Below are 25,615 nucleotides of genomic sequence, written 5' to 3' on the forward strand. Positions count from 1 at the left end.
AAGTGAACTGCATTTTCAACAACAGTAAGAAAAAGCTGAATGCTTCAGTTTTTCCTGTAATATATTTTTCTAGATGAAATGCATCTTGAAATAAAATAACCATCACACCCAAAGCAAACTTATTTTATTTAGATTTGACATTCACAATGCATAATAGGTGCAAAATGCCACACCTAAATCCAGCTTTAATTCACTCCATAAGAGCTTTTTGCACATTTGTGAGGCCCAATTTTATAAAACATTTCACTTAGTTTAAGTAGGACAATGCAAATCAAGTACTTTTATACAATGTAAAACCAGTGTACCTTCAGTGCAGTGGATTCCAATAAAAATCCTAAAGAACAAGTTCCATAGATGAACACTATGATTCATAGCAGAAAACTGTTTTAACATTTTGTAAGATCTGATTAGTTAATTCATATTCAAAAGGACATAAATGTTCATTTTGGAGTCATTTTTAATTGCATAAAGAATGGTACCACTTTTAAGTACAGCCAACGCTCCCATACAAGGGAAACAGGCTTTAGATCTTTCAAAACCCTTAAGAATTTTCTCCATACAAATAAACTACCCTTTTCTGTAAATTTTAATTTTATTAATTCATGTGATTATTTGAACAAAGAATTCTGCAATCAAGTAATTTTTACTTTTTAAGTGCCACTATATTTTCTTGTGCAATCACAAAAGAGACAATACATTCCACTATTACGTTACCCTGTCCCTATTCTATCTATTCTGAATACCCCTAATTTTATCAGGGAATTTTATTATTGTGAAATACCTGAATAACCTATTTTTATATAATATATCCATTGGAAGCATTGCTATAAATCCAACATTCATTTGAAGCCTTCTGTTACTACCATAGTAAAGAGATAAGTCCATTTCATGGGTACCTATGAACACTGGGGGGAAAAACTTGTCGCTTAATATCCACATGAACGTTTTCGAATCTTGTGTTTTTCTAAAATATGTTACAGCTTCTATCTATCCTACTCAGCATGGCTGATAGTCAGACATGATATATGACTTGTGGCATCAGTTCAGAAGAGTATTATACCTTAAAGAGGATGAAGCTAAAATGAGGAAAATGTTAGGATTTTGACCAGTGGTTTAGCTAATTCCCATTACTCTTGCTTAAATAACCTTCCAAAAGAGGCAGGCTCAGCTCTGGGAAGAATGCTCACATTTAACTTCAAATCAATTCTGCTGTACAGCTATTGTGCACATTCTTAATTAACCCTGAAATAATTTCAAAGAATGCACTATTTGAGCCAATTTATAATACTCTGCCATATTTATTTTGCTTTCCTGATAAAATACATACATTTACTTCTAAACACACAATATTGCAAATTAGAAGAAACACTTCATAAGACAAGCAATGTATTTTGAAGGCTCTAATTATATTCAAAAACAAGGTAGAATTACTTCAAGACTTTACATGAAGAGTTAGCTTTCTGAAAAGCTTGCAAATGGGGAAAATATATCACTTCAGAGTTTAGACATTTCGTCACTTCATGTCCCTAAATTTGCCTAATATAAATGCCTTCTTTCTCAGTGGTGACATACACATGTGAGGAATAGGGAAATGCTGGTGTGCTAAGGATCCTAATCAATCAGCTCAAGTCATTCCTTATACCTTCCTTCCTGCTGTATAACACACAGTATGAATTAATCTTAGGTAATTTTTTCTAATGAAAGCATTCCTTTAATTTAGGATAGTTTTCAAATAAATGTTTCTTACAATACAGTATTGAGATATTGAAGACTATGACTTTAGCTTCTAAATTAGATCAGAAATTTTGAAGTGAGATTTCTGTTACAACAAAAATGTATCTGAAAACAATCCCTAAAAGTGCTCATAATTAGCTTAATACTGAGATTAAAAGTCATTCTTTTTATATGGATCATAACAAGCCACTTTTAAAAATACCTTCAATATTTTGCTATACAATCATATTACATACACACATACAAATACTGCTATATTTAATCGTTATTGCTTTATTTGGTCAATGGTTTTTATACATAAAGCATATAAAACTAATTTTATCCGAAAGAATACTGGTTTTTAGTTACCTTGTGATATGAACTTTGAACTTTAATGGGTATAGATCACAAACTTAAGGAAACAATTTGCATTCTAGATAATCTAGATAAGGGAATCTGGTTTTCCAAAAACTGTTCATTAAATTTTTGGAAGGAGTCTGTTTACATCATATTCTAGTACAGGGGTGTAAAACTGCCAGCCCACGGGCCGGACGCGTCATCCGGAAGCCGCGCCCACCCCATTGCCAGCAATGGCAAAACTGTCCTGATACGTTGCGCGACGTCACTTGATGTAGCAAGTTTGACATGTCTGTTCTAGTATATCAGTGCTCCATACGAAACCACTGCCATTATTTTCCCAAGAAGCCTGAATTTTGTGATGGGCAATGAAGATTCCTGAGAACTTAAATTTGCTAAACTAAAAGCTGTAAAGAAAGCCAACAACTATGACAGTACTCTATTCAACATATCATTTTAAAATAGATTTACAATAAAAATGGCACGTTAGAAAACCTTGCTGTGTTTGGTTTGTACAGAGAATAATGATTATCTGAGATTATTTACTAAATAAAATCCTACCATGTTTGCCTGACAACACCTGATGTTTTTAATAACCAAAAAAAGCAGCCTAAAACGCTTAGAATTTCCAAGCTTATAGCTCAAGCCACATCACCAAAAGTGACCACATTCACAAACACATCTGTTTTTAATAAGGCAAAAACTTACTAATCTTGATAGGCCAGAGTACTTAGGAAGATGCTGTACTCTAGTGGAACTCTCTCAAACTGCAATTTAAGAAGCAGATTTAATTATAGTGTGGAGAAAATAGCTGGTCCATGCCACAATCTTAATCCATTTGAACCTCACGTTGGAATTAATTTTAAAATAAATCAGCAAACTACAGAGTGAAAAGGTAAAAATGTACTTAATGTAATATATAATTTGGTCTTTATCATCTCATTCTTTTCTGAAAGCATCAGAATTACTGATAATATTAACTATGCTATTAACACCACTTTTAATCCTCTGTTAAACTGGGGAAAATTAATTGAATAAAGTACCACCATTACAATAGGGAAAGCTGAAGTAAATATTGCAATGTTTCCATCAGGAATCCTTCTTCATAAAATTATTATAACTGAAAATAACAATGAATCTGTGATCAATTTAAAATCAGAATAAATTATTATTATTACAACCTGTTTCTTAGAATGTCTTTTTATCTCAATTTCAAGAACTGAAGTCTTCTTTAGAGTCTCACATAAATGTTAGTCCTTAAGTAGCACAAAACTTTCCAGTGATTCATAAACAAATATAGGAAAGGAGTGTCATACAAGTATAATTCCTAGGAAGAAGAAATGTTTTCTGTTGCCGATTTTTACTTAATACAACCTGGAAAATTGATTATTTTCAATGCAAATTAGACCCAAATATGTATAAGTTATTCTAGTTTAAATATTTACAAACGGAAGAATCCCATCCTGCAAATCAGAGTTTTATATTTTATTCTAAAGTGCAGCTAATTTAAGGCAAATTTGAAATATAAAATCATGTTTGTCAATATATACATACATTTTAACTTGAAGATGAGCTTCCCTAACACGGGAAATAAAGTCTGAGATAAAATTCTTTGTGTAGTCATAAGGTGCAATTATTATTTTCATTACAACCATTCAATTCAATGTAATGCAATCCTGGGGCTATGATCCAGGACAATAAAATGTTCCTAGTTCTGTGGGAATCAAAACCAACGCAATGATGTATTTGCTATTAATAGGACATTTGCATAAACACACTTAGGCATAGCTATTTACCCCTAGATCAGAGCCTCAAAAGTTGGAAAAGCTTTCAGGGATCAACATATCTTATGTTACAACAGATAAAAATATAAATGCTTTTCATTATTTTCCAAAGAACAGAAAATTTAAAAGGTGTCAATTGATACACTAAATTAACTTCAAAGACTAGCAGATCACTGGGAAAAGTGCTAGAAGCAGCTTTTACTTATTCAGTTGGGTTTTTTTTAAAAAACATAGCTACTGTAGTCCTTCAATACTGTGTTTATAAGAAAAGATACTATAGACCCAATGCTACTTTCAGTTCTGATATGGAATATCTTCCATCTCCGTCTTCATCAAACTCCTGAAAACTCTGTCGGTCATGCACTGTTGATCCAACCAGATTTTCCAGGTCCTCAAATGTTAGCTTGTCATTAGTGCCTTGGCTAGAAGTCCTAAATAAATTTTGAAGATCTGCAAGGACAAAAAAAATTATAAAATATAATTCATACTCTCTCATGAATTCAATCACCCCAAACACCTTCATAAGTCAGTTGCAATCTGATTAGCTTAAGAAATAAGTTTATTATGCCAATAATAGCATCATCATGTCCCTAAAACTCAAATCTCCTTATTGTCAGCACTGATATTTCTATCACGGATTATTTAACTAGAGTTTCTCATTCATCTGCAATTCAGAAAATGCAGTTTAATGTACACTTAGTAAACAAAGGTTACTTTCACTATATGTGTAAAACTACAACTATCATGGTTGATTAAAAGCCACAAAAAAGTCAACATTGTTTTGTTATGGAAAAAAATGCTATGAAATCAGAATGTAACCTCATTTTTAGTTTACTAAAGTATGGAAAATCATTATATCTGAGCTGACCCCGAAACAATAATGATATGCCATACATATGCATTAAACTAGTAAGAACAGCACTAAACATTTGGAAAGATATAATTGCTAAATATTAATGTATGTCAACTGACTTAATATAGCTGATTATCTGCTTCAAGTATTCAGAGTAGACTGTAGTATAATAACCCATTTTATATTATTTTTATACACTTTAGCCATGCTAAGCTTGTAAGCCACCCTGAGTCTTCGGAGAAGGGCGGGATATAAATGGAATTAAAATAAATAAAAATAAATGTTCAGAATATTTCTTTTGTTACTTTAATATCTTCAATTGGATAACCTATGGCAATAACCCAAATCAAAATATTTAAGAAAATGAAGGGATAATTAGGACATGGGGATCCTGAAAAAGCAGACTTACCTTTTTTGCTAACATGATCTAAATGAACATCATTTTTCAAATCTATTATGACTAACAGTAACTTCAAAGAGCTGCACTGATGATGAGATTAATTACTTCTCCATAATCCCAACCCTCCTTATCCTACCTGAAACTAGCAGCCATTTGTCCCATCTGAAAGAAAATAATAGAATAGAATAGAATAGAATAGAATAGAATAGAATAGAATAGAATAGAATAGAATAGAATAGAATAGAATAGAATAGAATAGAATAGAATAGGAATAGAATAAGAATAGAGCTGGAAGGGAACCTTGGAGGTCTTCTAGTCCAACCCCCTGCTCAAGCAGAACCTATACCATTTCAGACAGATGACTGTCCAGTCTCTTTTTAAAAACTTCCAGTAATGGAGCGCCCATGATTTCTGTTCCACTGGTTGATTGTCCTCACTGTCAGGAAGTTTCTCTTTAATTCCAGGTTGTTTCTCTCTTTGATCAGTTTCCAACCATTGTTTCTTGTCCTTCCCTCTAGTGCTCTGGTGAATAACGTGACCCCCTCTTCTTTGTGGCAGCCCCTCAGATACTGGAATACTGCTATCATGTCTCCCCTATTTCTTCTTTCCTTTAGACTGGCCAAACCCAAGTTCCACAGCCGTTCTTCGTATGTTTTGGTCTCCAGACCTTTGATCATCTTAGTTGCACCTCTCTGAATTTTTTCCAGACTCTCAACATCTTTTTTGTGATATGGTGACCAAAATTGGCTGCAGTATTCAAGGGATGGTCTTACCAGGGCTTTATAAAGTGGTACTAGTACTTCACGTGATCTTGATTCTATGCCTCTGTTTATACAACCTAGGATTGTATTAGCTTTTTTAGTTGCTGCTGCACACTGCTGGCTCATAGTTAAGTGATCGTCCACCAGGACTCCAGGGTCCCTCTCAGAGTTACTGCCTCCAAGTCAGGTCTCGCCCAATCTATATTTGTTCCTTTGGTTTTTCCTGCCTAAGTGTGTACGACTTTGCTTTTCTCCACACTGAAACTCATTTTGTTGGATAGGGCCTATTGTTCAGGTTTGTCAAGATCTTTTTAATTTAATTTAATTTATTATCATTTCTATACCGCCCTTCTCCCGAAGGACTCAGGGCGGTGTACAGGGCAAGAATAAAACACAGAAATTTACAAAAATTAAAAGATAATTAAATGCATGCCCGATTAAAATACAATTGATACATAGTAAAAAACCCCAATAAGAATGATAAAAAACCCCACCAATCCCCCCTCAGGCCAGGCCGGCTTGCTCGAACAAGTATGTTTTCAGATCGCGGCGAAAGGAGCGCAGATCGGGCGCCGTCCGGAGCTCAACCGGTAACTGGTTCCATAACTCCGGGGCGCCCACAGAGAAGGATCTCCCCCTGGGGGCCACCAGACGGCATTCTCTGACCGGTGGCACCCTGAGGAGGCCCTCTCTGTGGGAACGCACAGGGCGGAGGGAGCTTGATGCCGGCAGCAGATGTTCCCTGAGGTACTCCGGCCCCATGCCATGGAGGGCTTTGAACACCATTACTAGCACCTTGAATCTCACCCGGAAGACAACTGGCAACCAATGCAGCTCACGGAGCAGAGGTGTCACGTGGGAGTATCGGGAAACTCCCAACACAACTCTCGCGGCTGCATTCTGTACCAGTTGGAGCCTCCGGGTGGTCCTCAAGGGAAGCCCCATGTAGAGAGCGTTGCAGTAGTCTAGACGAGAGGTCACGAGCGCGTGAGTGACCGTGCATAAATCATCCCGGCTTAGATAGGGCCGCAACTGGCGCACCAGGCGAACCTGGGCGAAAGCCCCCCTAGTCACGGCCACCATGTGATCTTCCAAGGTAAGCCGCGAATCTAGGAGGACTCCCAAGTTGCGAGCCCTATCTACGGGGGGTAATAATTCACCCCCCATAGAAAGAGATGGAATATCCGAATAGACCCGGGATGAAGGTATGCAAAGCCACTCGGTCTTGTCGGGGTTGAGTTGAAGTCTGTTCCTCCCCATCCAGACCCGAACCGCCTCCAGGCAACGGGACATCACGTTGAGGGCATCACTGGGGTGGTTTGGGGTAGAAAGAAAAAGCTGGGTATCATCAGCGTACTGATGATACCCAACTCCAAAGCCACGAATGATCTCACCCAGCGGTTTCATATAGATGTTGAACAGGAGAGGCGAGAGGACCGACCCCTGAGGAACTCCACAAACGAGAGACCTCGCGGTCGACCTCTGCCCTCCTGTCAACACCGACTGCGAGCGTCCCTGGAGATAGGAGGAGAACCACTGTAAAACCGTGCCTCCCACTCCCAATCCCCTGAGACGCCGCAGCAGGATACCATGGTCGATGGTATCGAAAGCCGCTGAGAGGTCCAATAGGACTAGAACAGAGGAATGACCCCTGTCCCGAGCCCTCCAGAGATCATTCACCAGCGCGACCAATGCCGTCTCCGTGCTGTGCCCGGGCCTGAAACCCGATTGGTACGGGTCTAGATAATCCGCTTCATCCAGGACCAAAGGGAGCTGATGCGCCACCACACTCTCAACAACCTTCGCAAGAAAGCGAAGGTTGGAGACCGGACGAAAGTTGTTCAATACAGCTGGGTCCAAGGCAGGCTTCTTGAGGAGGGGCCTCACCACCGCCTCTTTCAAGACGGCAGGGAAGCTACCCTCACTCAAAGAAGCTGATATAACTGCCTGGAACCAGCTGCGTGTCCTCTCCCGGGCTGCATAAATCAGCCAGGAAGGGCACGGGTCCAATAAACATGTGGTGGAGCTCAGTCTCCCCATAATCCTGTCCACTTCCTCCGGAGTCACAGAATCAAACTCCTCCCAAGTGATATCGACAAGACCACCCGCGTCCTGATCGCCAGACTCTGCCCAGTCGGAGTCCAGACCGGTCCGAATCCGCGTGATTTTGTCCGACAGATAATTGTTAAACTCCTCGGCATGACCCTGCAAGGGTTCCTCCCTCACCTCCTGATTAAGGAGGGAGCGAGTCACCCTAAACAGAGCGGCCGGGCGATTATCTGCGGACGCGATAAGGGTAGCGAAGTGATTAGACCTCGCCACCCTTATCGCAGCGAGATAAGACCTAATATGGGTTCTTAGTCGCAATCGGTCGGATTCGGATCGGCTGGACCTCCAACCGCTCTCTAGGCCCCGTCTCAGGCGCTTCATCTCCCGGAGCTCCGCGGAGAACCATGGAGCTCGACGGGATCTGCATCGGGTCAGGGGCCGCAAGGGTACAACTCGGTCAAGAGCCTCAGTGGCTGCCCTTTCCCAAGCTTCCACTAAGGCATCTGCCGAGCTGTGAGTGGGGGAGGCAGGTGGGGACCCCAGCGCTGCCTGGAATCTCGCAGAATCCATTAAGCGTCTGGGGCGGTACCATCTAACTGGTTCCACACACCCACGGCGGGGGGTGGCAAAACGGAAGACCAGCCGCAGGAGATGATGATCGGTCCATGACAGGGGCATAATAATTGGGGAGCCCCCACCAAGATCATCTAACCACCGCCCAGATAAGAAAACTAGGTCAAGGGTGTGGCCTCCCTCATGAGTCGGTCCTGAAATTACTTGCGTCAGGTCCATGGCCGTCATGGAAGCCATGAACTCCCGAGCCAACTCAGATGATCCTCCCAGAGATGGTAGATTGAAGTCCCCCAAAACTATAAGTTTCGGGAACTCAACCACCAACCCAGAGAGGACATCGAGAAGCTCAGGCAGGGCTGCTGCTGCGTGACTAGGCGAAAGGTACACCAGCAGCAAGCCCAACTGCGCACCAGGGCCGCATCTCAAGAAGAGAGACTCACACCCGACTATCTGCGGAACGGTGGCCTCCCGCGGAGCTAAGGTCTCCCTCATAACAACAGCCACTCCCCCACCCCTACCCTGAGCCCGAGGCCGGTGTAGCACCCGGAAACCTGGTGGGCAGAGATCAGCCAGAGGAATACCGCCCTCTGGGCCCAACCAAGTCTCCGTGATGCAAGCCAGGTCCGCCTGCTCACCCTCGACCAAGTCACGGACGAGAGGAGCTTTATTAACGACAGACCTGGCATTCAGGTACACCAGCCGGAGCTCAGGAGGCTGCACATCCTCACTCCCGGGACCTCGGGGTAGAACAAGAGGGTCGGAATGCCTCACCGCTTGCAAGTAGCGGAGAGGCCTTCCCTGAGGTCGATACGGCCCTCTGTTCCTGCACCTGCTGCCATTCCCTAACGTCGTGGGAATAGGCATTCCCACGACTTGCCCTGGAGCCCCGGGGGCGACCGACCTCCGCTCCTCCCCTCCGCGATCAATCCCGGCCCTGGCCTGAACAGTGGTTGCTGGACTGCCCCCATATCCGAACAACCAAAAGAAGTTCCCACCCCCCTCCCTAACCTCTTAAAAAATTTAACCAAAAAACTAACCAGGGGCCTCCTATTTGGCTTATATCGGAGGCCCCTACCCATGCCCAGCCATCTCTCAGGGTCCCAACACTCGGGCCCTTCATCAAGAGGAGGTGTAAAAAGTAAGGCGGGTCGCTCCCAGGATGGGGGGGCCCCCCTGAGAGCGTATAAAGTCGTGCTCGAATAAGTCAGACGCATGATCTTAACAAGTCCGACAAAAAAACAGCAAGGCAGACCAGATCAACTCAACATGGGAGGATCTCAAAATAAATAAATCGAAGGCAAGTGACCAGAGAGCCAACCCAGCTCCACTGCCACTGGAGCTGGGAAATCCCGGGATAGATCGAATCCCGCCCTCTCACGGCGGTCAAAGCCGGGGGGCAACCTGGTACATACAAACCGGGGGAGCAATACCCCCCAGAGCTCTCACCTCTGGGAGGCAGCAGATGTAAAAACTTAACCACTCTCCCACAGTGGTTACAACCCGGGCCTTCTATTATAGGGGAGGGGGGAGAAGGGGAGGGAGTTAGAGCAAAGAATCTATGAAATACATCAGGATTAATAAGCCGGCATGGTCACAAAATGGTAGGAGAGATTCTGGTTACATAAGTCACTTCCATGTTGCAAAAAAGACTGGATGATAGTCAGTCAAGAAGGGAAACCACAACATGGTCCAATGATTTTCTGGCGGCGCAGAGATTAAGTTTTGCCTCACAAATGTCCGAGGCAACAGCGTCCGCGTTCCACCACCAGGCCAGGTCACCATATCAGAGAGGCCCACTCCCTTCACCGTCAGCCATCTCGGAAACCAGCTAAACGACGTCTCCACCACTCCAGCATTTTCACGCCCCCGCCGCTCCAAGCCGCGATTCATAGTCATTCCAGCAACACGCGGCTCCCCAAGCAGCAGGAAGGCGTTCCGGAGCATCACTGAGCTGTAAACAATTAATCCGGGCGTCACAGATCTCAGGAACACCACCAGGCTCCGTGGAAGGGGTCTCGGGACCTCCGATGCACAAACGGTCAGCCGGTCGGAGCCACGCTGAGCGGAGCTTCAGCAAAAAATCAAGGTCTTTCCAGGCGCCTCAGCAGCCTCCGCAGTCTCCCTCGGGGCTCCGCCCAGCTCCTCCGCCTCCAACAGCCTCCATCGGAGTTCACCGGGTCCCTGCGGCACCGATAAACAGCTGATCGGCGCCACACAACACGGGGCTCTGTTCAGCTCCTCCACGTCCACCAAGCCGTCCAGAAACTCCCGAAACTCCCCCGGGCTCCTCCAGGCTCCTCCGGGCTCAGCTGGCAGTCCTCAGAAAGTCCTCAGAGAGTCCTCGGAGTCCTCGGAGCCCTCGGTGAGTCCAGGCTCCCAGAGCCAGGCAAACCATGTAGGCGTTCTTAAGGCAGGCACCAAAGCTCAGCTCCCTCGTCCTCGTCCTCCTCCTCCTCACCCGAAACCTTCACAGGACCCAAATATCACTATGAAGCTCCCCAGGGTCGCCACATTGCTAAAATTGCCGAAGCTCCTAACGGAGCTCAGCCATGCACGTCCGCCATCTTGGGCATGCTCAAAGTTAGTATCTTGAGTTTGTCTTCTGTGGGGTGTTGGCTACTCCTGACAGTTTGGTGTCATCTGCGAATTTGATGAGTTCCCCTTGAATTTCCTCGTCTTAAGACATTTATGAAGATATTGAAGAATACTGGGCCTAAGATGGAACCTTGTGGTACCCCACTGCTTACTTATTCATACACAAATACTTATCATCATAAATAAATCCATATATATTCATTTCTAAATGTAGACTCCCAATTTTAATTTATGAAGATCCAAATTTATTAATTTCCAGAATCCTTTGCACACAAAACATGGGGTGTTTACATGTCTAAAAACTCAACTTTACCTTCTATGTTGGATATTCCAGGTAAGGACAAGCTTCTTGGGTGTCGACTTCCCTCAAAATTATTGCCAAGTGATCTTGAAGAAATTCTTGGAAGTTTTGTAGGCTCTGATGTGATGATCTGTGAATTTTCTACTGTCAAGTAATTTTACAGTAGTTATATTTTTTTTCTTATTTGATAACAGTAAATATTATGCACAAAGGTGGGGGAGGGGGACTTTAGATGGTATAAAGCAGTCACAAGCAATCTTAACAGATTTCAAATATATTCTATTTCTACTCATACTAAAATAAATAATAAACATACAGACTGACTGCCTTCCTGAGATTTGAAGACCAGAACTATTACTTTTTTTTTAAAATCAGATCATCAATTTCAGTTTGTTTTTCAATTGAATTGCACAGTTTAGATGTTAGATTAAGGGTAGAAAAAAACCTGAAGTGATTAATCTTGGTGTGATTTTTTTACATCTCAAAAGCCTGGCATTCTAACGGGTATGTAGACTTTCTATATCCACTGTAAGTTCAATCCTATTGTATCTCATGATAAATGGCGATCCTCAGCAGGTCTACCCTAGGTGACCTCGACTCCCTCTGGAGTAGATACTCTCTAAGAAATCCAACTCCAAACCATGTAGGATTGTAAAAGTGAAAACAAACACCTGTAAACCAAGTGGCCATCCATACAGATCATGCGGAATTGTGTTATGAGATTATACCAAGCAGCACTGGTCAGTTGCATTCTACTCCAGCTAAAGTTTCCAGATGCTCTTTCATGGTGAGTCCAAGTGGAAACTGACTAACATATAAATTCTGAAAATGATGTTTTAATTCTATGAAATACAACAACTAAAAGATTTAATTCAGAAGCTTGAATTCAAACGCTAGCCAGTAAATAGATCTCCATGCCTTCAGGTATGCATTTGGAAACAGATAACAATTAAAGTAAATTAGTAATTTAAGTATGATTAAATGAAATTAGCTTGATATTCTAATACAATATGCAAAATGACATGTATATGAGATGTTTACCTTTAAGTGCTTCAGATTGTTCACTATCTGATTTGCTTGACAGAGCATTAATCAACTGCAGCTTTTCCCTTAGTTTGGATACCTGAGATTCTCCATTTTCTGTTTTCTGTAGATTACCAATTAAAAAAAAATCTAAAGAAGCCGTTTGTTTTACTTTGATTGCACTTAATACAAAATACACTGTGTAGTTTATATGTTTCTAACAAGTACATTTATGTACTGTTTTTCCTATGAGAATACTGTAACTGCAAATACTATGATTTTGATGGTTTCAGAACTATCTATGTTGTAAAGGGAACTCAGTCAAAACCCAGCAGCAATTTTCTCTTAATTCCTATGAAGAGTAACTAATATCAGGTATTGTCATATCAAGTAAGATGACAATATTACAATATCTAGAAGTTGAATGACCTAAATTAAAATGATTCCCTATTGTACTTGTCTTACATGATAGTACACTGAATTTATCAATCTATGGTTGACATAAATACACAGTAAAGCCTGTTTTATTGACAAAATTAGCATTCTGTCCTCAAATCTTAAAACTAAAGTTCTGGTTTAAACTTTTGCTGTAATGTTACTGTATAATTTCTCATATTCTTTAAAACAATTGTGACTAAAACTTGGTTTCATTAATTACCTTAATTAGTCATTAGTTACAACATAAAATAACCTGAGTAGTTTTATAGCATGAGAATTATCCTTAGGAACAGAAAATTGATTTTTTGAGGGGAAAAATTTGAGAATATTTTGCCTTGTGAATGTATGTCCTTTAAAAGCATGGGTTTTTTTAAAAAAAAATCAAGATATTACATCTAAGGTTTTGAACTAATTTAAAGTGTATTTTTTTTAAAAAAAGTATGTTATAGACTTCCAGCATTAAATAACAACAGCCAAACTCACATCAGTAAATTGCAGACCATGTAATTAAAGTTTGGAAATGTTTGGAAAAAATGCTTTGTTTTCCCCAACAGAGAAGACACAGGAACGTGTTCTCAATAATCCTTTACACTTTTCAATTAAACAGAACTCAACATGGGTAAATAAACAAAACTACATACTGTGTTTTGTCAGCTTTGGACCAGTTACAGATTTAATATCAACCACTGTAAAAGCTAAGATATCATTTCACTTGCTTCCAATGTGATTTTTAATGCAGTAATGGAATTTCTTCTCTGTTGGTAGATTTATAAAGAAACAAAAAGTGTGTGTGTAAATTCTGTATGCACACAGCACTGTAAATTTATTGCAATATAGTTTATCCTTAATTTTGTTATATTTTTTATTATTTTTCTGAGACTGAATCAATATAATCTTTTCAACATTTCAACTCACACAGGATTTTTGTTTTTACAAAATGTGGATGGAGAAAAATTATATATATGGGATAGGAAGCTCAACTGTTCTGTCACTTCACTTGAGTTGGTTACCTTGCTGCTCTTACCCTCCAAGTCAGGAAGACAATTCAAGGGGGCTCTTAAAAAAAATCACCTTCACTATGGTTCTCCAAAACTTACCTCTATATTTTCTACTTTTTCAGCAGTAGTTTCATTTCTTGATTCACTTTCCATATTTACCGAGGTAGTTAGGTTACTCACCTACAAGAGACAGAAAATGCATGTGTTTACTTGTGGCTTACTATCCTGTATGAGTAACATATTGCAAGTGTTTTAATTCTTAAAACTGTTAAGACACTTACCATACCAAAGGTAAGGTTCTTTCTATTTTCCAGTTTATTCACAACGAACATGTGATTTTCTAAGGAAGTAACTTTGTAACTTAGGTTGCTGACTGTTGAATCCAGATTGAAAAATTTTAAATCATTCAATTTCTGATGTAACATTAGGGTAGAATTTATCTCTTCTATAGAGATATGTAGATATTGGTTATCCTGTTTAACAGAAAAACAATTTTATTACTTCGACTACAAAAGCAGTGCCACAAAATTATTGAAAATAAGCAGAACATAATCTTCATGACTCTAGTACACTGTTAACTATTCTATGTAGCCTTTTCAAGTTCAACAGAATAAACTGTGTATCAGAGCAATATACAATTAGCCCTTGAGTTACAATCACCTGCTTAATAATGGTTCAAAGTTACAACGGCACTGGAAAAAGTGACTTGTGCCTGTTCTTCACACTTATGACCTTGCAGCAGCCCCTTAACTGGCATATATTTATGACAGTTGCAGTGTCCTGGGGTCATGTGACCACCTTTTGCAACCTGAGAAACAAAGTCAACGGGGAAGCCAGATTCACTTACTAACCGTGTTACTAACACAACAACCACAGCGATTCACTTAACAGCTGTGGCAAGGAAAGTTGTAAAATGGGGCAAAACTCACTTGACGGTCACACTTAGCAATGGAAATGTGCTCAATCATTAAGTTAAAGAAAGAAGCAGAATTAGAGGTTACCTCATGCACTTCTTCTCTAAAGCAGGCCAGTTTCAGTGGCTATTGTGGATTCTGCACAATCATGAAACTATTAGAATGCCGTTGTAGTTTTATGTACATTTTGGTTTCTTGGTATTTCAATTATAACTCAAGTTATGCTAGGTGGCTAATAGGAAGTTAGGAGGACTAATTCAGTAACTGTCAGATACTTGGAGTCTTTCAACACTGAATAATAGTTTTATGGAAACTAAATCATTATCATATTGCAACTACTCTCAACGATTATACTAGATGCATTTGAAGCAGGAGCAATAGCTTCCTGACTACTTTTGCTCTAGAGGCACTATAAATATCAGCATTTGTGCCGCAAAAGCAATATTAAGGAATATAACAATGCAAAGCTATCCTGGTTTTATTTTTACATAACAATTTTGAAGCAGTGATTTCCAAAGCTTTGAAAAGCAAAACAGAAGCACCTGTTTACAACTGTTCCTCACATTCTTTTCATTTATCTGGGGGACAGAAGAGGAGGAAAAGGAAGGTAAATGCTTTTGTCTAACATCTTCTGTGTGTTCATTCTGAAATATATTAAGATATGTGTTTAAACCAGTTATTATTTGAATATTCATAACCCATCAAACGTAACACTTCTACACATCAAGTTCTTTACATTCTGCAGTGGTAAGCCTTTTGAGAGCAGCTATAAAATTCTGAGATTTGCTTTACATTAAATTTGTATGTAATGTTTTTGTGCAGGAAGAATAGGAAGCAAGAGATATAGCTAGAAAAATGAAGTGTCTGCCTAAACTAATTGCCTAAAATGTGATGCTAAGATTAACATGTTTCCATCTGCATAAACAATCAATGTCTACAAATCTGATTATATAGAATTTACAAATTTAAATTGGTTTTAAGACCTGATACAGTTTAACAAACGTAAAAGAACACGAAATGTATTCCACTTAAAATAGTAAACTATAAATATCAATTTTATTAATAAAATCATAGGGAGGTTTAAATAATAGTAAAAAAAAAGCTTCAGCCACTTTTATTTTTAAATTGCATACCAAATCTGAAATTCTTATAGGATGTGCTACTGAATGTACTCTTGTGAAATGTCTATGCATCCTTACTATTTCTTTTTGGAGAGTTTCTAGAGTCTTCTTTTGCTCTTCAACTGCTGCTTGCATGGCCTCAACATCATGATGAACACTAGTTACTGTGCTACCTATAGTAGCAACACTCTAGGATAAAAACCAAGAGTAAATCTTTTGGCAACAGATATTCATTGATCGATTAACTGAAATTCAAATGTGCTTACTCCAATGAAGAATAATTTTAATTGGTTACACTAAACATAAAGAATGTACATTAACAAATCTCATTTATTGCAGTATGAATAACAATTTATTTTCTTGGCTATATTTAACTGGTAACTTGTATCACATTTGAAGAATATGGAACCAGGTCTGTGGATAAAATAAGTCACTTCCACATCAAAGCATACATAAAGTGTATGTGGTAGTGTAACAACATCATTTATATTGCCACATACACACAAAGATTCCAGCTGCATCATCAGGCTTGGATACGCAAGAAAAGATACATCCTATGATAAACTGTTTTCATATTTGGACAAAAACATGCAAACAAATATTTGTAAAAGTATTTAGAAACACAAACCTCTAGTATTATCAATTCTACTGGAAAAATATGCAAACACTCGGCAGATTAATTTAGAATTTGTACCATTACCTTCAAAACTAATTAGAAGTACACTCTCCCCAGGAAAGCATACTATAGGATATAAACTTTTGTAGCAATTTTACTCATAAAAAGATCACAAAGTATGATGAAAATTACCGGTACTTTCTGGATTATAGGAAAAATATAAAAAGTGCTGGAAATACAACTTGTCAGTAGTACTGCACTTAGCTTATATATAAAAAAAGGAACTTACTTCCAGGTAAGCCAACATAATATTGGCTGTAAGAATATAAGAAGAACAATTCTGAATACATTAGTTATGCCCAGTTTTACTAGTAGGCCTCAATACTGCAGAGACGCTGAAATCACCACTACTAATTGCCACCTATATTCTTACAAGTCATTTGTATCATTGGTGAAATATACCATTTTTCATGGTCTAGTCACATTAACTGGAAAGCAGGATTTCAATAGTTTTACAAATGTGTTTTTACGTTTTCTTCATACATTTTCAAATAAAGAGGGATAAAAACACAATTAAAATATAGTTCCTATTAGGAAGGAAAGATATAATGAAAAGCTCTATACTTGTCAAGTTATCTATAGAACAAAAATGCTAAATGTTGATTAATATTAAAGTATTAAATATAATACATACTTTCTGAAGCTCTTCGACTGTGACAGGAAGATTAATCAAATCAGAAGCAGATTTAATATTTGTTTTGAGATGATTTACTGCCAACATCAATAAAGATATCTGTAATCACAAATGAAAGAATAACTTTACAGGATGGATTTTTCTCCTTTGTGTTGTAAAGGTTCGTGCTAAGACAATGTTATGAATATGTTAATGTTGAGTTACTAGGACTGAAGACTAACTCAAAGGAACAAACCTGAACTACAAATATTCCCCTTTATTTTATATATAATCCCAGACTCAGGGCGGCTTACAATCTAAGCACAAATCAAATGTGCTTAGCAATAGCCTTCATTCTATGTATATGCCTGCTTATTAGGGCTTTCGCCCCCCACCCCCAAGCGGCATTATTACAAAGTCAGCTTATTGCCCCCAACAATTTGGGTCCTCATTTTACCTACCTCGGAAGGATGGAAGGCTGAGTCAACCTTGAGCCTGGTGGGACACGAACCTGCAATAATTGCAGGCAGCTGGTGTTACTTAAGGAGGCATTAGCCCACTGCTCCACCAAGGCTCTTTATTGGTAAACAAAGGAAAGGTTGGACATTCTATTGCGCAATATAGAAAATGTTCAATATTATTATTATTATTTATTAAATTTATATACCGCCCTTCTCCCGAGGGACTCAGGGCGGTGAACAGGGCACATATAAATAGCAAATACAAAAATTAAAAAGAGAATTAAATAATCACCCAGTAAAACAATACAGTATAAAAACCCATTAAAAACCCTAAAATCCCCCCATCAGGCCAGGCCAGCTTGTTCGAATAAGTGGGTCTTCAGACCGCATCGGAAGGAGCGAAGGTCCGGTGCCGTCCGGAGCTCAACCGGCAGCTGGTTCCATAAAACCGGAGCTTTATGTAACATTAACTGACTAAATTGAGTGATTAAGAATGTGCTATTTAACCCTATTTTTGGTACAACTTTATTTGAAACAAATGCTTTCTCACTTGTACCTGTTTGCTTATTTCAGTGATGTTTATCCATATTTTGTTTATCCCCAAATCTCCATTCTTAATTTTTTCCAATTCCTTTTCTTTGTTAAGGAGGTCTTCAGTCATTCTGGGAATTTCTTGAACTGAAGTTTTTTGATTAGACTCCACTAAAATAGAAAATTAAATACTTAATGAATCTGACAATATGTAAGCAATTTCTTTTATGCTCTAGTTCTGAATATCTAAGAGGCTATGACTCTCATTATGATTCACGGCTCACCTTGGAAGATCATATAGGAGCCGTGACTAGGGGGGCCTTCGCACAGGTTCGCCTGGTGCGTCAGTTGCGGCCCTATCTTAGCCGGGATGATCTATGCACGGTCACTCATGCGCTCGTGTCCTCTCGTCTGGACTACTGCAACGCTCTCTACATGGGGCTGCCCTTGAGGACCACTCGGAAGCTCCAACTGGTACAGAATGCAGCCGCGAGAGTGGTGTTGGGAGTCTCCCGATACTCCCACGTTACACCTCTGCTCCGTGAGCTGCATTGGTTGCCAGTTGTCTTCCGGGTGAGATTCAAGGTACTGGTAACGGTATTCAAAGCACTCCATGGCATGGGGCCGGAGTACCTCAGGGAACATCTGCTGCCGGCATCAAGCTCCCTGCGCCCTGTGCGTTCCCACAGAGAGGGCCTCCTCAGGGTGCCACCGATCAGAGAATGTCGATTGGTGGCCCCCAGGGGGAGATCCTTCTCTGTGGGCGCTCCGGAGCTGTGGAATCAGCTACCGGTAGAGCTCCGGACGGCGCCCGATCTTCGCTCCTTTCGTCGCGATCTCAAGACATTTTTGTTTGTACAAGCCGGCCTAGCCTGAGGGGGGTTGTGTTGGGGTTGTTTTATCTTTCGCTTTTTAATTTTCCTGGGGGTTTTTAGCGTTGTATCTATATTGTTTTTAACTAGGGCAATTGTTTAATCTTTTTTAATGTTTGTATTTGCTATTTTATTCTGCCCTGTGAACCGCCCTGAGTCCTTAGGGAGAAGGGCGGTATATAAATGTTATTAAATTAAAAATTAATTAAATTAAATTAAATATGCATAAGGTCTTCTGGAGATATTCCCAGTCCCAGAAGCCCATTACCATTACCATAGTAAAGAGAAGAGCATGTCCTCCTACAATGCTCCCAAATTATGGGAATTGCATTTGGCCTCCACTGTCTTGTACTTAGAAACATGTAAAGAATTATTTCTAGTTAATTATGACATTAATTTGATACTTAAGATTTAAGATTCTGGAGGGATTCTGTTTTGTCTTAGAGTAGAAAAACAGAGTATAATTCACATAAACAACAAACATTTTCTTCCAGGTCTCAAGTACACTTCCCAGTGCATTTATTGTACCGATTCTTTATAAAATAGTAAACCACAAGAAACCCATGCCTCTTAGGTCATCGTTTCAAAGATATTTCCTTACTTAAACAAAGAGGTGGAGGGTGAAGAAGGAAAAAAAAATGCAGGTAGCCCTCAACTTTCAAGAATTCATCTAGTGGCCCAAAGTTTCAACGGCACTGAAAAAATGACTTATGACCATTTTTCACAGTTAGTACCTTTCCAGCATCTCCACGATCATGTGATCAAAATTCAGAGGCATGGCAACTGGTTCATACTTATGACCGTTGCTGTGTCCCATGATCACCTTTCACGACCTTCTGACAAGCAAAGTCAATGGAGAAGCCAGATTTACTTAACAGCCGGGTTATTAACTTATCAACTGCAGTGATTCACTTAACAACTGAGGTAAGAAAGATCGTAAAGTGGGGCAAAATTCACTTAACAAATGTCTCACTTAACAGCAGAAATTTTGGGCTCAATTATGATCATAAGTCGAGGACTACCTGTACTGAAATATAAAATCTGCACAGTCCGTATCAAAATTAGAATGTAGGAAAGGACAGCAATTCAGCTCTCCCTGGCGCAGAGGTTGTCTAAGGTTATAACCATGGCAGATGCAGCTATTTCTGAAATAAACAGAGCTGTTCACAATTTTGAAAATATAAAATATTCCTGCTCTCTGAAATAAACATCCATTCATTCTTTATTTGCTTTATACAACATTCTGTTCAATAAAGAGGAAAGTTTGTTTAAACATACTATCTTCCATCAATTTTTTAAAAAAATATGAGGGTATTTGTTTTTGCTTTTAGTAAAATATTCTTAAGAAAATGGGAATATATGATTTTGCCCCATAATGCATGCTAGCTAAAGGCAAGCTATATGCTAATTTCTTCCCTGTACATTATAGAAATGGGAAATATTTGAGATTCAAACTTACTGGTTCTAAATCTTTCCTTTAATCCATCCAGATCTTCTTTAAGAGCAACTTGCATCCATACCAATCCAACACATGCCACCACACAAGCAGCCAAGATGACAAAAGCACATAACGGGTAGCAGAGTTTGCAGCATCGCAGGTAGTCACCCCTACATTAAAAATGTTTCAAATCATTATTTGCTAACAGAGCTAAATATTACACTAAATTGATACCTTGCTAAATTCAATGTTGCAAGCAATGGGGCTTTTTAACTCTATATACTTGTACAATACTAAATATGAAAAAAGGCAAATTCTGTGCTATGAAAAATTAGGAATAAAAATGAAACTGCCAATATTGTATTGTCCTTGTATAAATATACGGCACGTCTGCATCTGAAATATTTAGTATTTCCAAACACTAATCTTAGTAACTGTACTTGAAAAATGTAACAGAGCTGGAAAAAAAAGCAAAAGCATAATAGGGCAACCAAAATAATCAAGGAGATTAAATATCTACATAAGAAAAGGCTACAATATTTGGGTCACTTTAGCTTAAAAAAAGGGTGATAAGACTGAAGCATATAAAATTTGCATAGAACTCAAGAGCAGAACAAGTAGTGTTATTCTACATCAAGCCTAAGATAGAATTACAAAGTTAAACATGTTAAGCAAAAGTACAAGAAAAAAAGCACCTTATCCCACAGGAACATTTATAGATAACCAATGTACAACGAACGCTAATAAAACCAGATTATGCTTCGATATGTTTATGTCTTACTGCAATAAAATCATATTAAGGAATCAAGCTAACAGTACAATCTCTGCAAACTGATAATACTCAAGCAGAAAGAATGACAGTATCATTCTTCCTCATACCTGCATCATTAAGCCTAGGGCAAGAACACCAAGACAAGTTATACAAGTAACACACCCAAAGTTACTATGTCAGGGAAAGCTAATTCTACAAACTGTGTTGCTGGAATTGTAGTCACACCCCCGCAAAGCAGCAATCGTTTTCAGTTCCAGCTGTGCTCAGCAAATTGATGTTCTCCAAATGTGTTACCATTATTAAATACTACCAATCCCAAGCAGCTATCAGAGCAGCACACTGAAGGCTACTGCTATTCCAACCACTATATTTTCCGACTTACACTCATTCCAAGTCCAATCTTCTTTCTCAACACCTGTTAACTCGGCTTCTTCCAAATTCCCGAGTCCGTTATACCCTGAAAGCCGTTCGGTGTCTCTTCCCTCCCCATAAAGCGCCACCTCCCTTTCTATTCCTAAACCTCCTGACCACACAGACCACCCTCGGTTCCCATACCCTGCATCCAACCAACCCTGCTTCCTCCCTTCTCCTGGATTATCCGGATCTCACTTAGAAAAGCGGGCGCGGGCATCCGGCAGCCCGAATCTGTCCCCGTAATCCGGGTCAGAGGAGCTGCTGGTGCTACTCTCGGCCGACTCAGTGCGGAGCAATCGATGACCCGAGGCGGAGCCTTTCCTGGGATGCTTCTTTTTGCGCCGGCCGCCTCCGCCGCTTCCGCTTCCCCGGTCGCCGTTTCCACCGCCAAGGCCTATGAGCGCGTTCAGCTCCTTGCGTTTTTTCATCCTCTTCTGCTGAGCCGGGGCAAGGCTCTGGAGAGCAGAGCTCCGCAACGCAGGAGGGGCTCCTAACTCGGGGCTCCGGCTCGCCAGCTTCAGCGTTTCCGACGTTCACCTCCCAGACGGGAGTCTCAAGAGGGCCGGCGCGGGTCTCTTAGGCTTCGGTGACGCCGTTGTGGCCGATTCTTCTTCCCACCGGAGGTAGCTGCCGCCTCAAGAGCCCGCCGAGCCATGGCAGTAGGAAGAACATCGCTTCCTCTTGCTCCTCACCGACCAACAGGGGCCGGAACCATTCGTTGCTAGCACCGAAGACACCGATTGGAGGATTTTGCTCATGTGCGAGAACCTATCAGTATCCCCTACTGCTATTGGAAAGAAGAATTGTTTTTCTTTGGTCTGCCTTCTTCCCTACTGGGCTATATTAGCCCTTTGTGTTCATTGGCTAGTGAATTTTACATCCGGGGAACCAGTGAATACCCGTCCGCAGCGGGGCGTATGAACAAATTAACCAATTAAGGGGCAAGGACTAATAGAGATAAATAGACTAAATTAGAATGACACTTAACTTGCCGAGATTATTGAATGGATCATATTGATGAAATGGCGTCGAATCAACGACTCTGCTTTAAATGTCATTAATTACAAACTCAAATACTTTGGCCACCTAATGAGAAGGAAGGACTCACTGGAGAAGAGCCTAATGTTGGGAAAGATTGAGGGCAATAGAAGAAGGTGACGACAGAGAACGAGGTGGCTGGATGGAGTCACTGAAGCAGTAGGCGTGAGCTTAAATGGACTCCAGAAGATGGTAGAGGACAGGAAGGCCTGGAGGAACATTGTCCATAGGGTTGCGATGGGTTGGACACGACTTTGCAACTAACAACAATTACTTAGGATGGAAAAAAGGACCTACTCACTATTGTTGTTGTTAGCTGCAAAGTCGTGTCCGACCCATCGCACAATGGTGCAGTAGTTTGAACATTCTGTTGTGATTCAGGGCCAGCCTATGGGTCCGGCAGCCGGCTCGGATGTCTCGGATGACTCAGACGAGGGGGAGGAGGAGGGTGTTGAAGACGAACTTGCTGATGATGGCTTGGAGGCTTCGCAGAGTCCCCAGCCAGGGCCCTCTTCTCAGCTGCGCGAGCCCGACAGTGCGGATGATGATGACCCACAGCTGGCCCTGTTCAAGGACGCCCGACGCAGGAGGCAGTCAAGCAGGAACAAGCAGAGAAAGGCTGTGGGACTCCTCGGAAGGAGGCACAGGGAGGCCACGCCCTGAACTCTAATAAAGGGAGTGTTTGGGGAAGGGCTGGTTGCTGAAAGCAACCGTTCCGTGTGAGGATCACAGTTCCGGTGTTTTGTTTCTTGTTCTGTTGTTTTGCTTGTGAATTAAACTTGGCAGACGCCTTCCAGCCTCAGACGCTCTCCAGCCTCTGCCGTTTGTACAGGGGTTGCCTTTCTGCAAGGCCGGTAGCAGGCTGGTACAGAACACATTCTTTGGCACTGCCTTTCTTTGGAATTGGAATGTAAACTGATCTTTTCCAATCCTGTGGCCACTGTTGAGTTTTCCAAATTTGCTGGCAAATTGAGTGTAGCACTTTTACTGCATCGTCTTTTAAGATTTTGAATAGCTAAGCTGCAATACTGTCACCTCCACTAGCTTTGTTGTTGCTCAGCTTTTCTAAGGCCCACTTCACTTCACATTCTAGGGTGTCTGGCTCGAGGTCAGTGACCACCTCATTGTGATTATCTGGGACGTTAAGCTCATTCTTGTATAGTTCTTCTGTGTAATTTTGCCACCTCTTCTTAACCTCTTCTGCCTCTGTTAGGTCCCTGCTGTTTTGATCCTTTATCATGCCCATTTTTGCATTAAACGTTCCCTTCATCTCTCCAATTTTCTTGAAAAGATCTCTGGTCCTCCCTATTCTATTGTTTTCTTTTATTTCTTTGCACTGTTCATTTAAGAAGGCATTCTTATCTCTTCTAGCTATTCTCTGGAATTCTGCATTCAATTGGGCGTATCTTTCTTTTTCTCCCTTGCCTTTCGCTTCCCTCCTTTCCTCACCTATTTGCAAAGTTTCCTCAGACAGCTATTTTGCTATCTTGGATTTCTTTTTCTTTGGGATGGTTTTGGTTGCTACCTGTTGTACAATGTTGCGAACCTCAGTCTATAGTTCTTCAGGCACTCTGTCTATCAGATCTATTTCCTTAAATCTATTTGTCACCTCTACTGTATATTCAACAGGGGTATGATTTAATTCATACCTGAGTGGCCTAGTGATTTTCCCTACTTTCTTCAGTTTAAGCCTAAACTTTGCAATGAGAAGCTCATGGTCTGAGCCACAGTCAGCTCCTGGTCTTGTTTTTACTGACTGTATACAGCTCCTCCATCTTTGGCTGCAGAGCATATAGTCAATCTGATTTCTGTGTTGACCGTCTGGTGATGTCCATGTGTAGAGCCGTCTCTTGGGCTGTTGGAAAAGAGTGTTTGCTATGATCATCGTATTCTCTTGACAAAATTCTATCAGCCTGTGCCCTGCTTCATTTAGTACTCCAAGGCCAAACTTGCCTGTTATTCCGGTTATCTTTTGGCTTCCTACTTTAGCATTCCAATCCCCCATGATGATAAGGACATCATTTTTTGGTGTTAGTTCTATAAGGTGCTGTAGGGCTTCATAGAACTGGTCAATTTCATCCTCTTCAGCACTGGTGGTTGGGGCATAGACTTGGACTTACTGTGATATTGAATGGTTTGCCTTGGATTCGAACTGAGATCATTCTGTCATTTTGAGGATTGTATCCCAGTATTGCTTTTCCTACTCTTTTTTTGACTATGAAGGCTACTCCATTTCTTCTCAGGGATTCTTGCCTGCAGTAGTATACCTGATGGTCATCTGAATTAAATTCACCCATTCCTGTCCATTTTATTTCACTGATACCTAAGATGTCGATGTTCAGTCTTGTCATCTCTTTTTTGACCACGTCCAGCTTTCCTTGATTCATGGATCTTACATTCCAGGTTCCTATGGAGAAAAAATCTTTACAGCATCGGACTTTCCTTTCACCACCAGAAACATCCACAGCTGAGCGTCCTTTCGGCTTTGGCCCAGTCGCTTCATTCTTTCTGGCGCTACTAGTACTAGCCCTCTGCTCTTCCCCAGTAGCATACTGGATGCCTTCCGACCTGAGGGGCTCATCTTCCAGCGTCATATCGTTTTGCCTTTTGGAACCGTCCATAGGATTTTCATGGCAAAGATACTGGAGTGGTTTGCCATTTCCTTCTCCAGTGGATCACGTTTTGTCAGAACTCTCTGCTATGACCTTTCCGTCTTGGGTGGCCCTGCACGGCATAGCTCATAGCTTCATTGAATTACGCAAGCCCCTTCGCCACGACAAGGCAGTAATCCATGAAGGGGGACTGTGCTTTAAATTTAATTACTTAGGATGGAAAAAAGGACCTACTCACTATAGAGGGAGAAAAAAGTCAATCAGCATAGAGAAAATAGGCCAAAAAAATATCTTAGTGTAATTGTAAG

At 40.7% G+C, this 25,615-nt stretch overlaps 1 protein-coding gene across 3 annotated transcripts; it reads right to left on the minus strand.

The window, feature by feature from the left end:
* Window positions 1-107: 107 nt before the first annotated feature.
* Window positions 108-22,352, minus strand: EFCAB14 (EF-hand calcium binding domain 14). Of its 3 annotated transcripts, none has more exons than XM_081324129.1 (11): window positions 21,853-22,352; window positions 20,493-20,641; window positions 18,187-18,332; window positions 17,191-17,289; window positions 15,959-16,069; window positions 15,302-15,337; window positions 14,127-14,318; window positions 13,945-14,025; window positions 12,428-12,533; window positions 11,399-11,530; window positions 108-4,304 (listed from the first exon to the last, which is right to left on the minus strand). In XM_081324129.1, exons 1-11 carry the CDS (start codon window positions 22,083-22,085, stop codon window positions 4,129-4,131), a joined length of 1,461 nt encoding a protein of 486 aa, XP_081180255.1. In that variant the 5' UTR covers window positions 22,086-22,352; the 3' UTR covers window positions 108-4,128. The 3 variants fall into 3 exon arrangements, with proteins under 3 accessions (XP_081180255.1, XP_081180254.1, XP_081180253.1); XM_081324128.1 differs by having other exon boundaries at window positions 11,399-11,527; window positions 15,302-15,403; XM_081324127.1 differs by having other exon boundaries at window positions 15,302-15,403.
* Between the last annotated feature and the right edge of the window lie 3,263 nt (window positions 22,353-25,615).

This window comes from Vipera berus, assembly GCF_964194415.1.
Source record: "Vipera berus genome assembly, chromosome: 3".
Lineage (NCBI taxonomy): Eukaryota > Metazoa > Chordata > Lepidosauria > Squamata > Viperidae > Vipera > Vipera berus.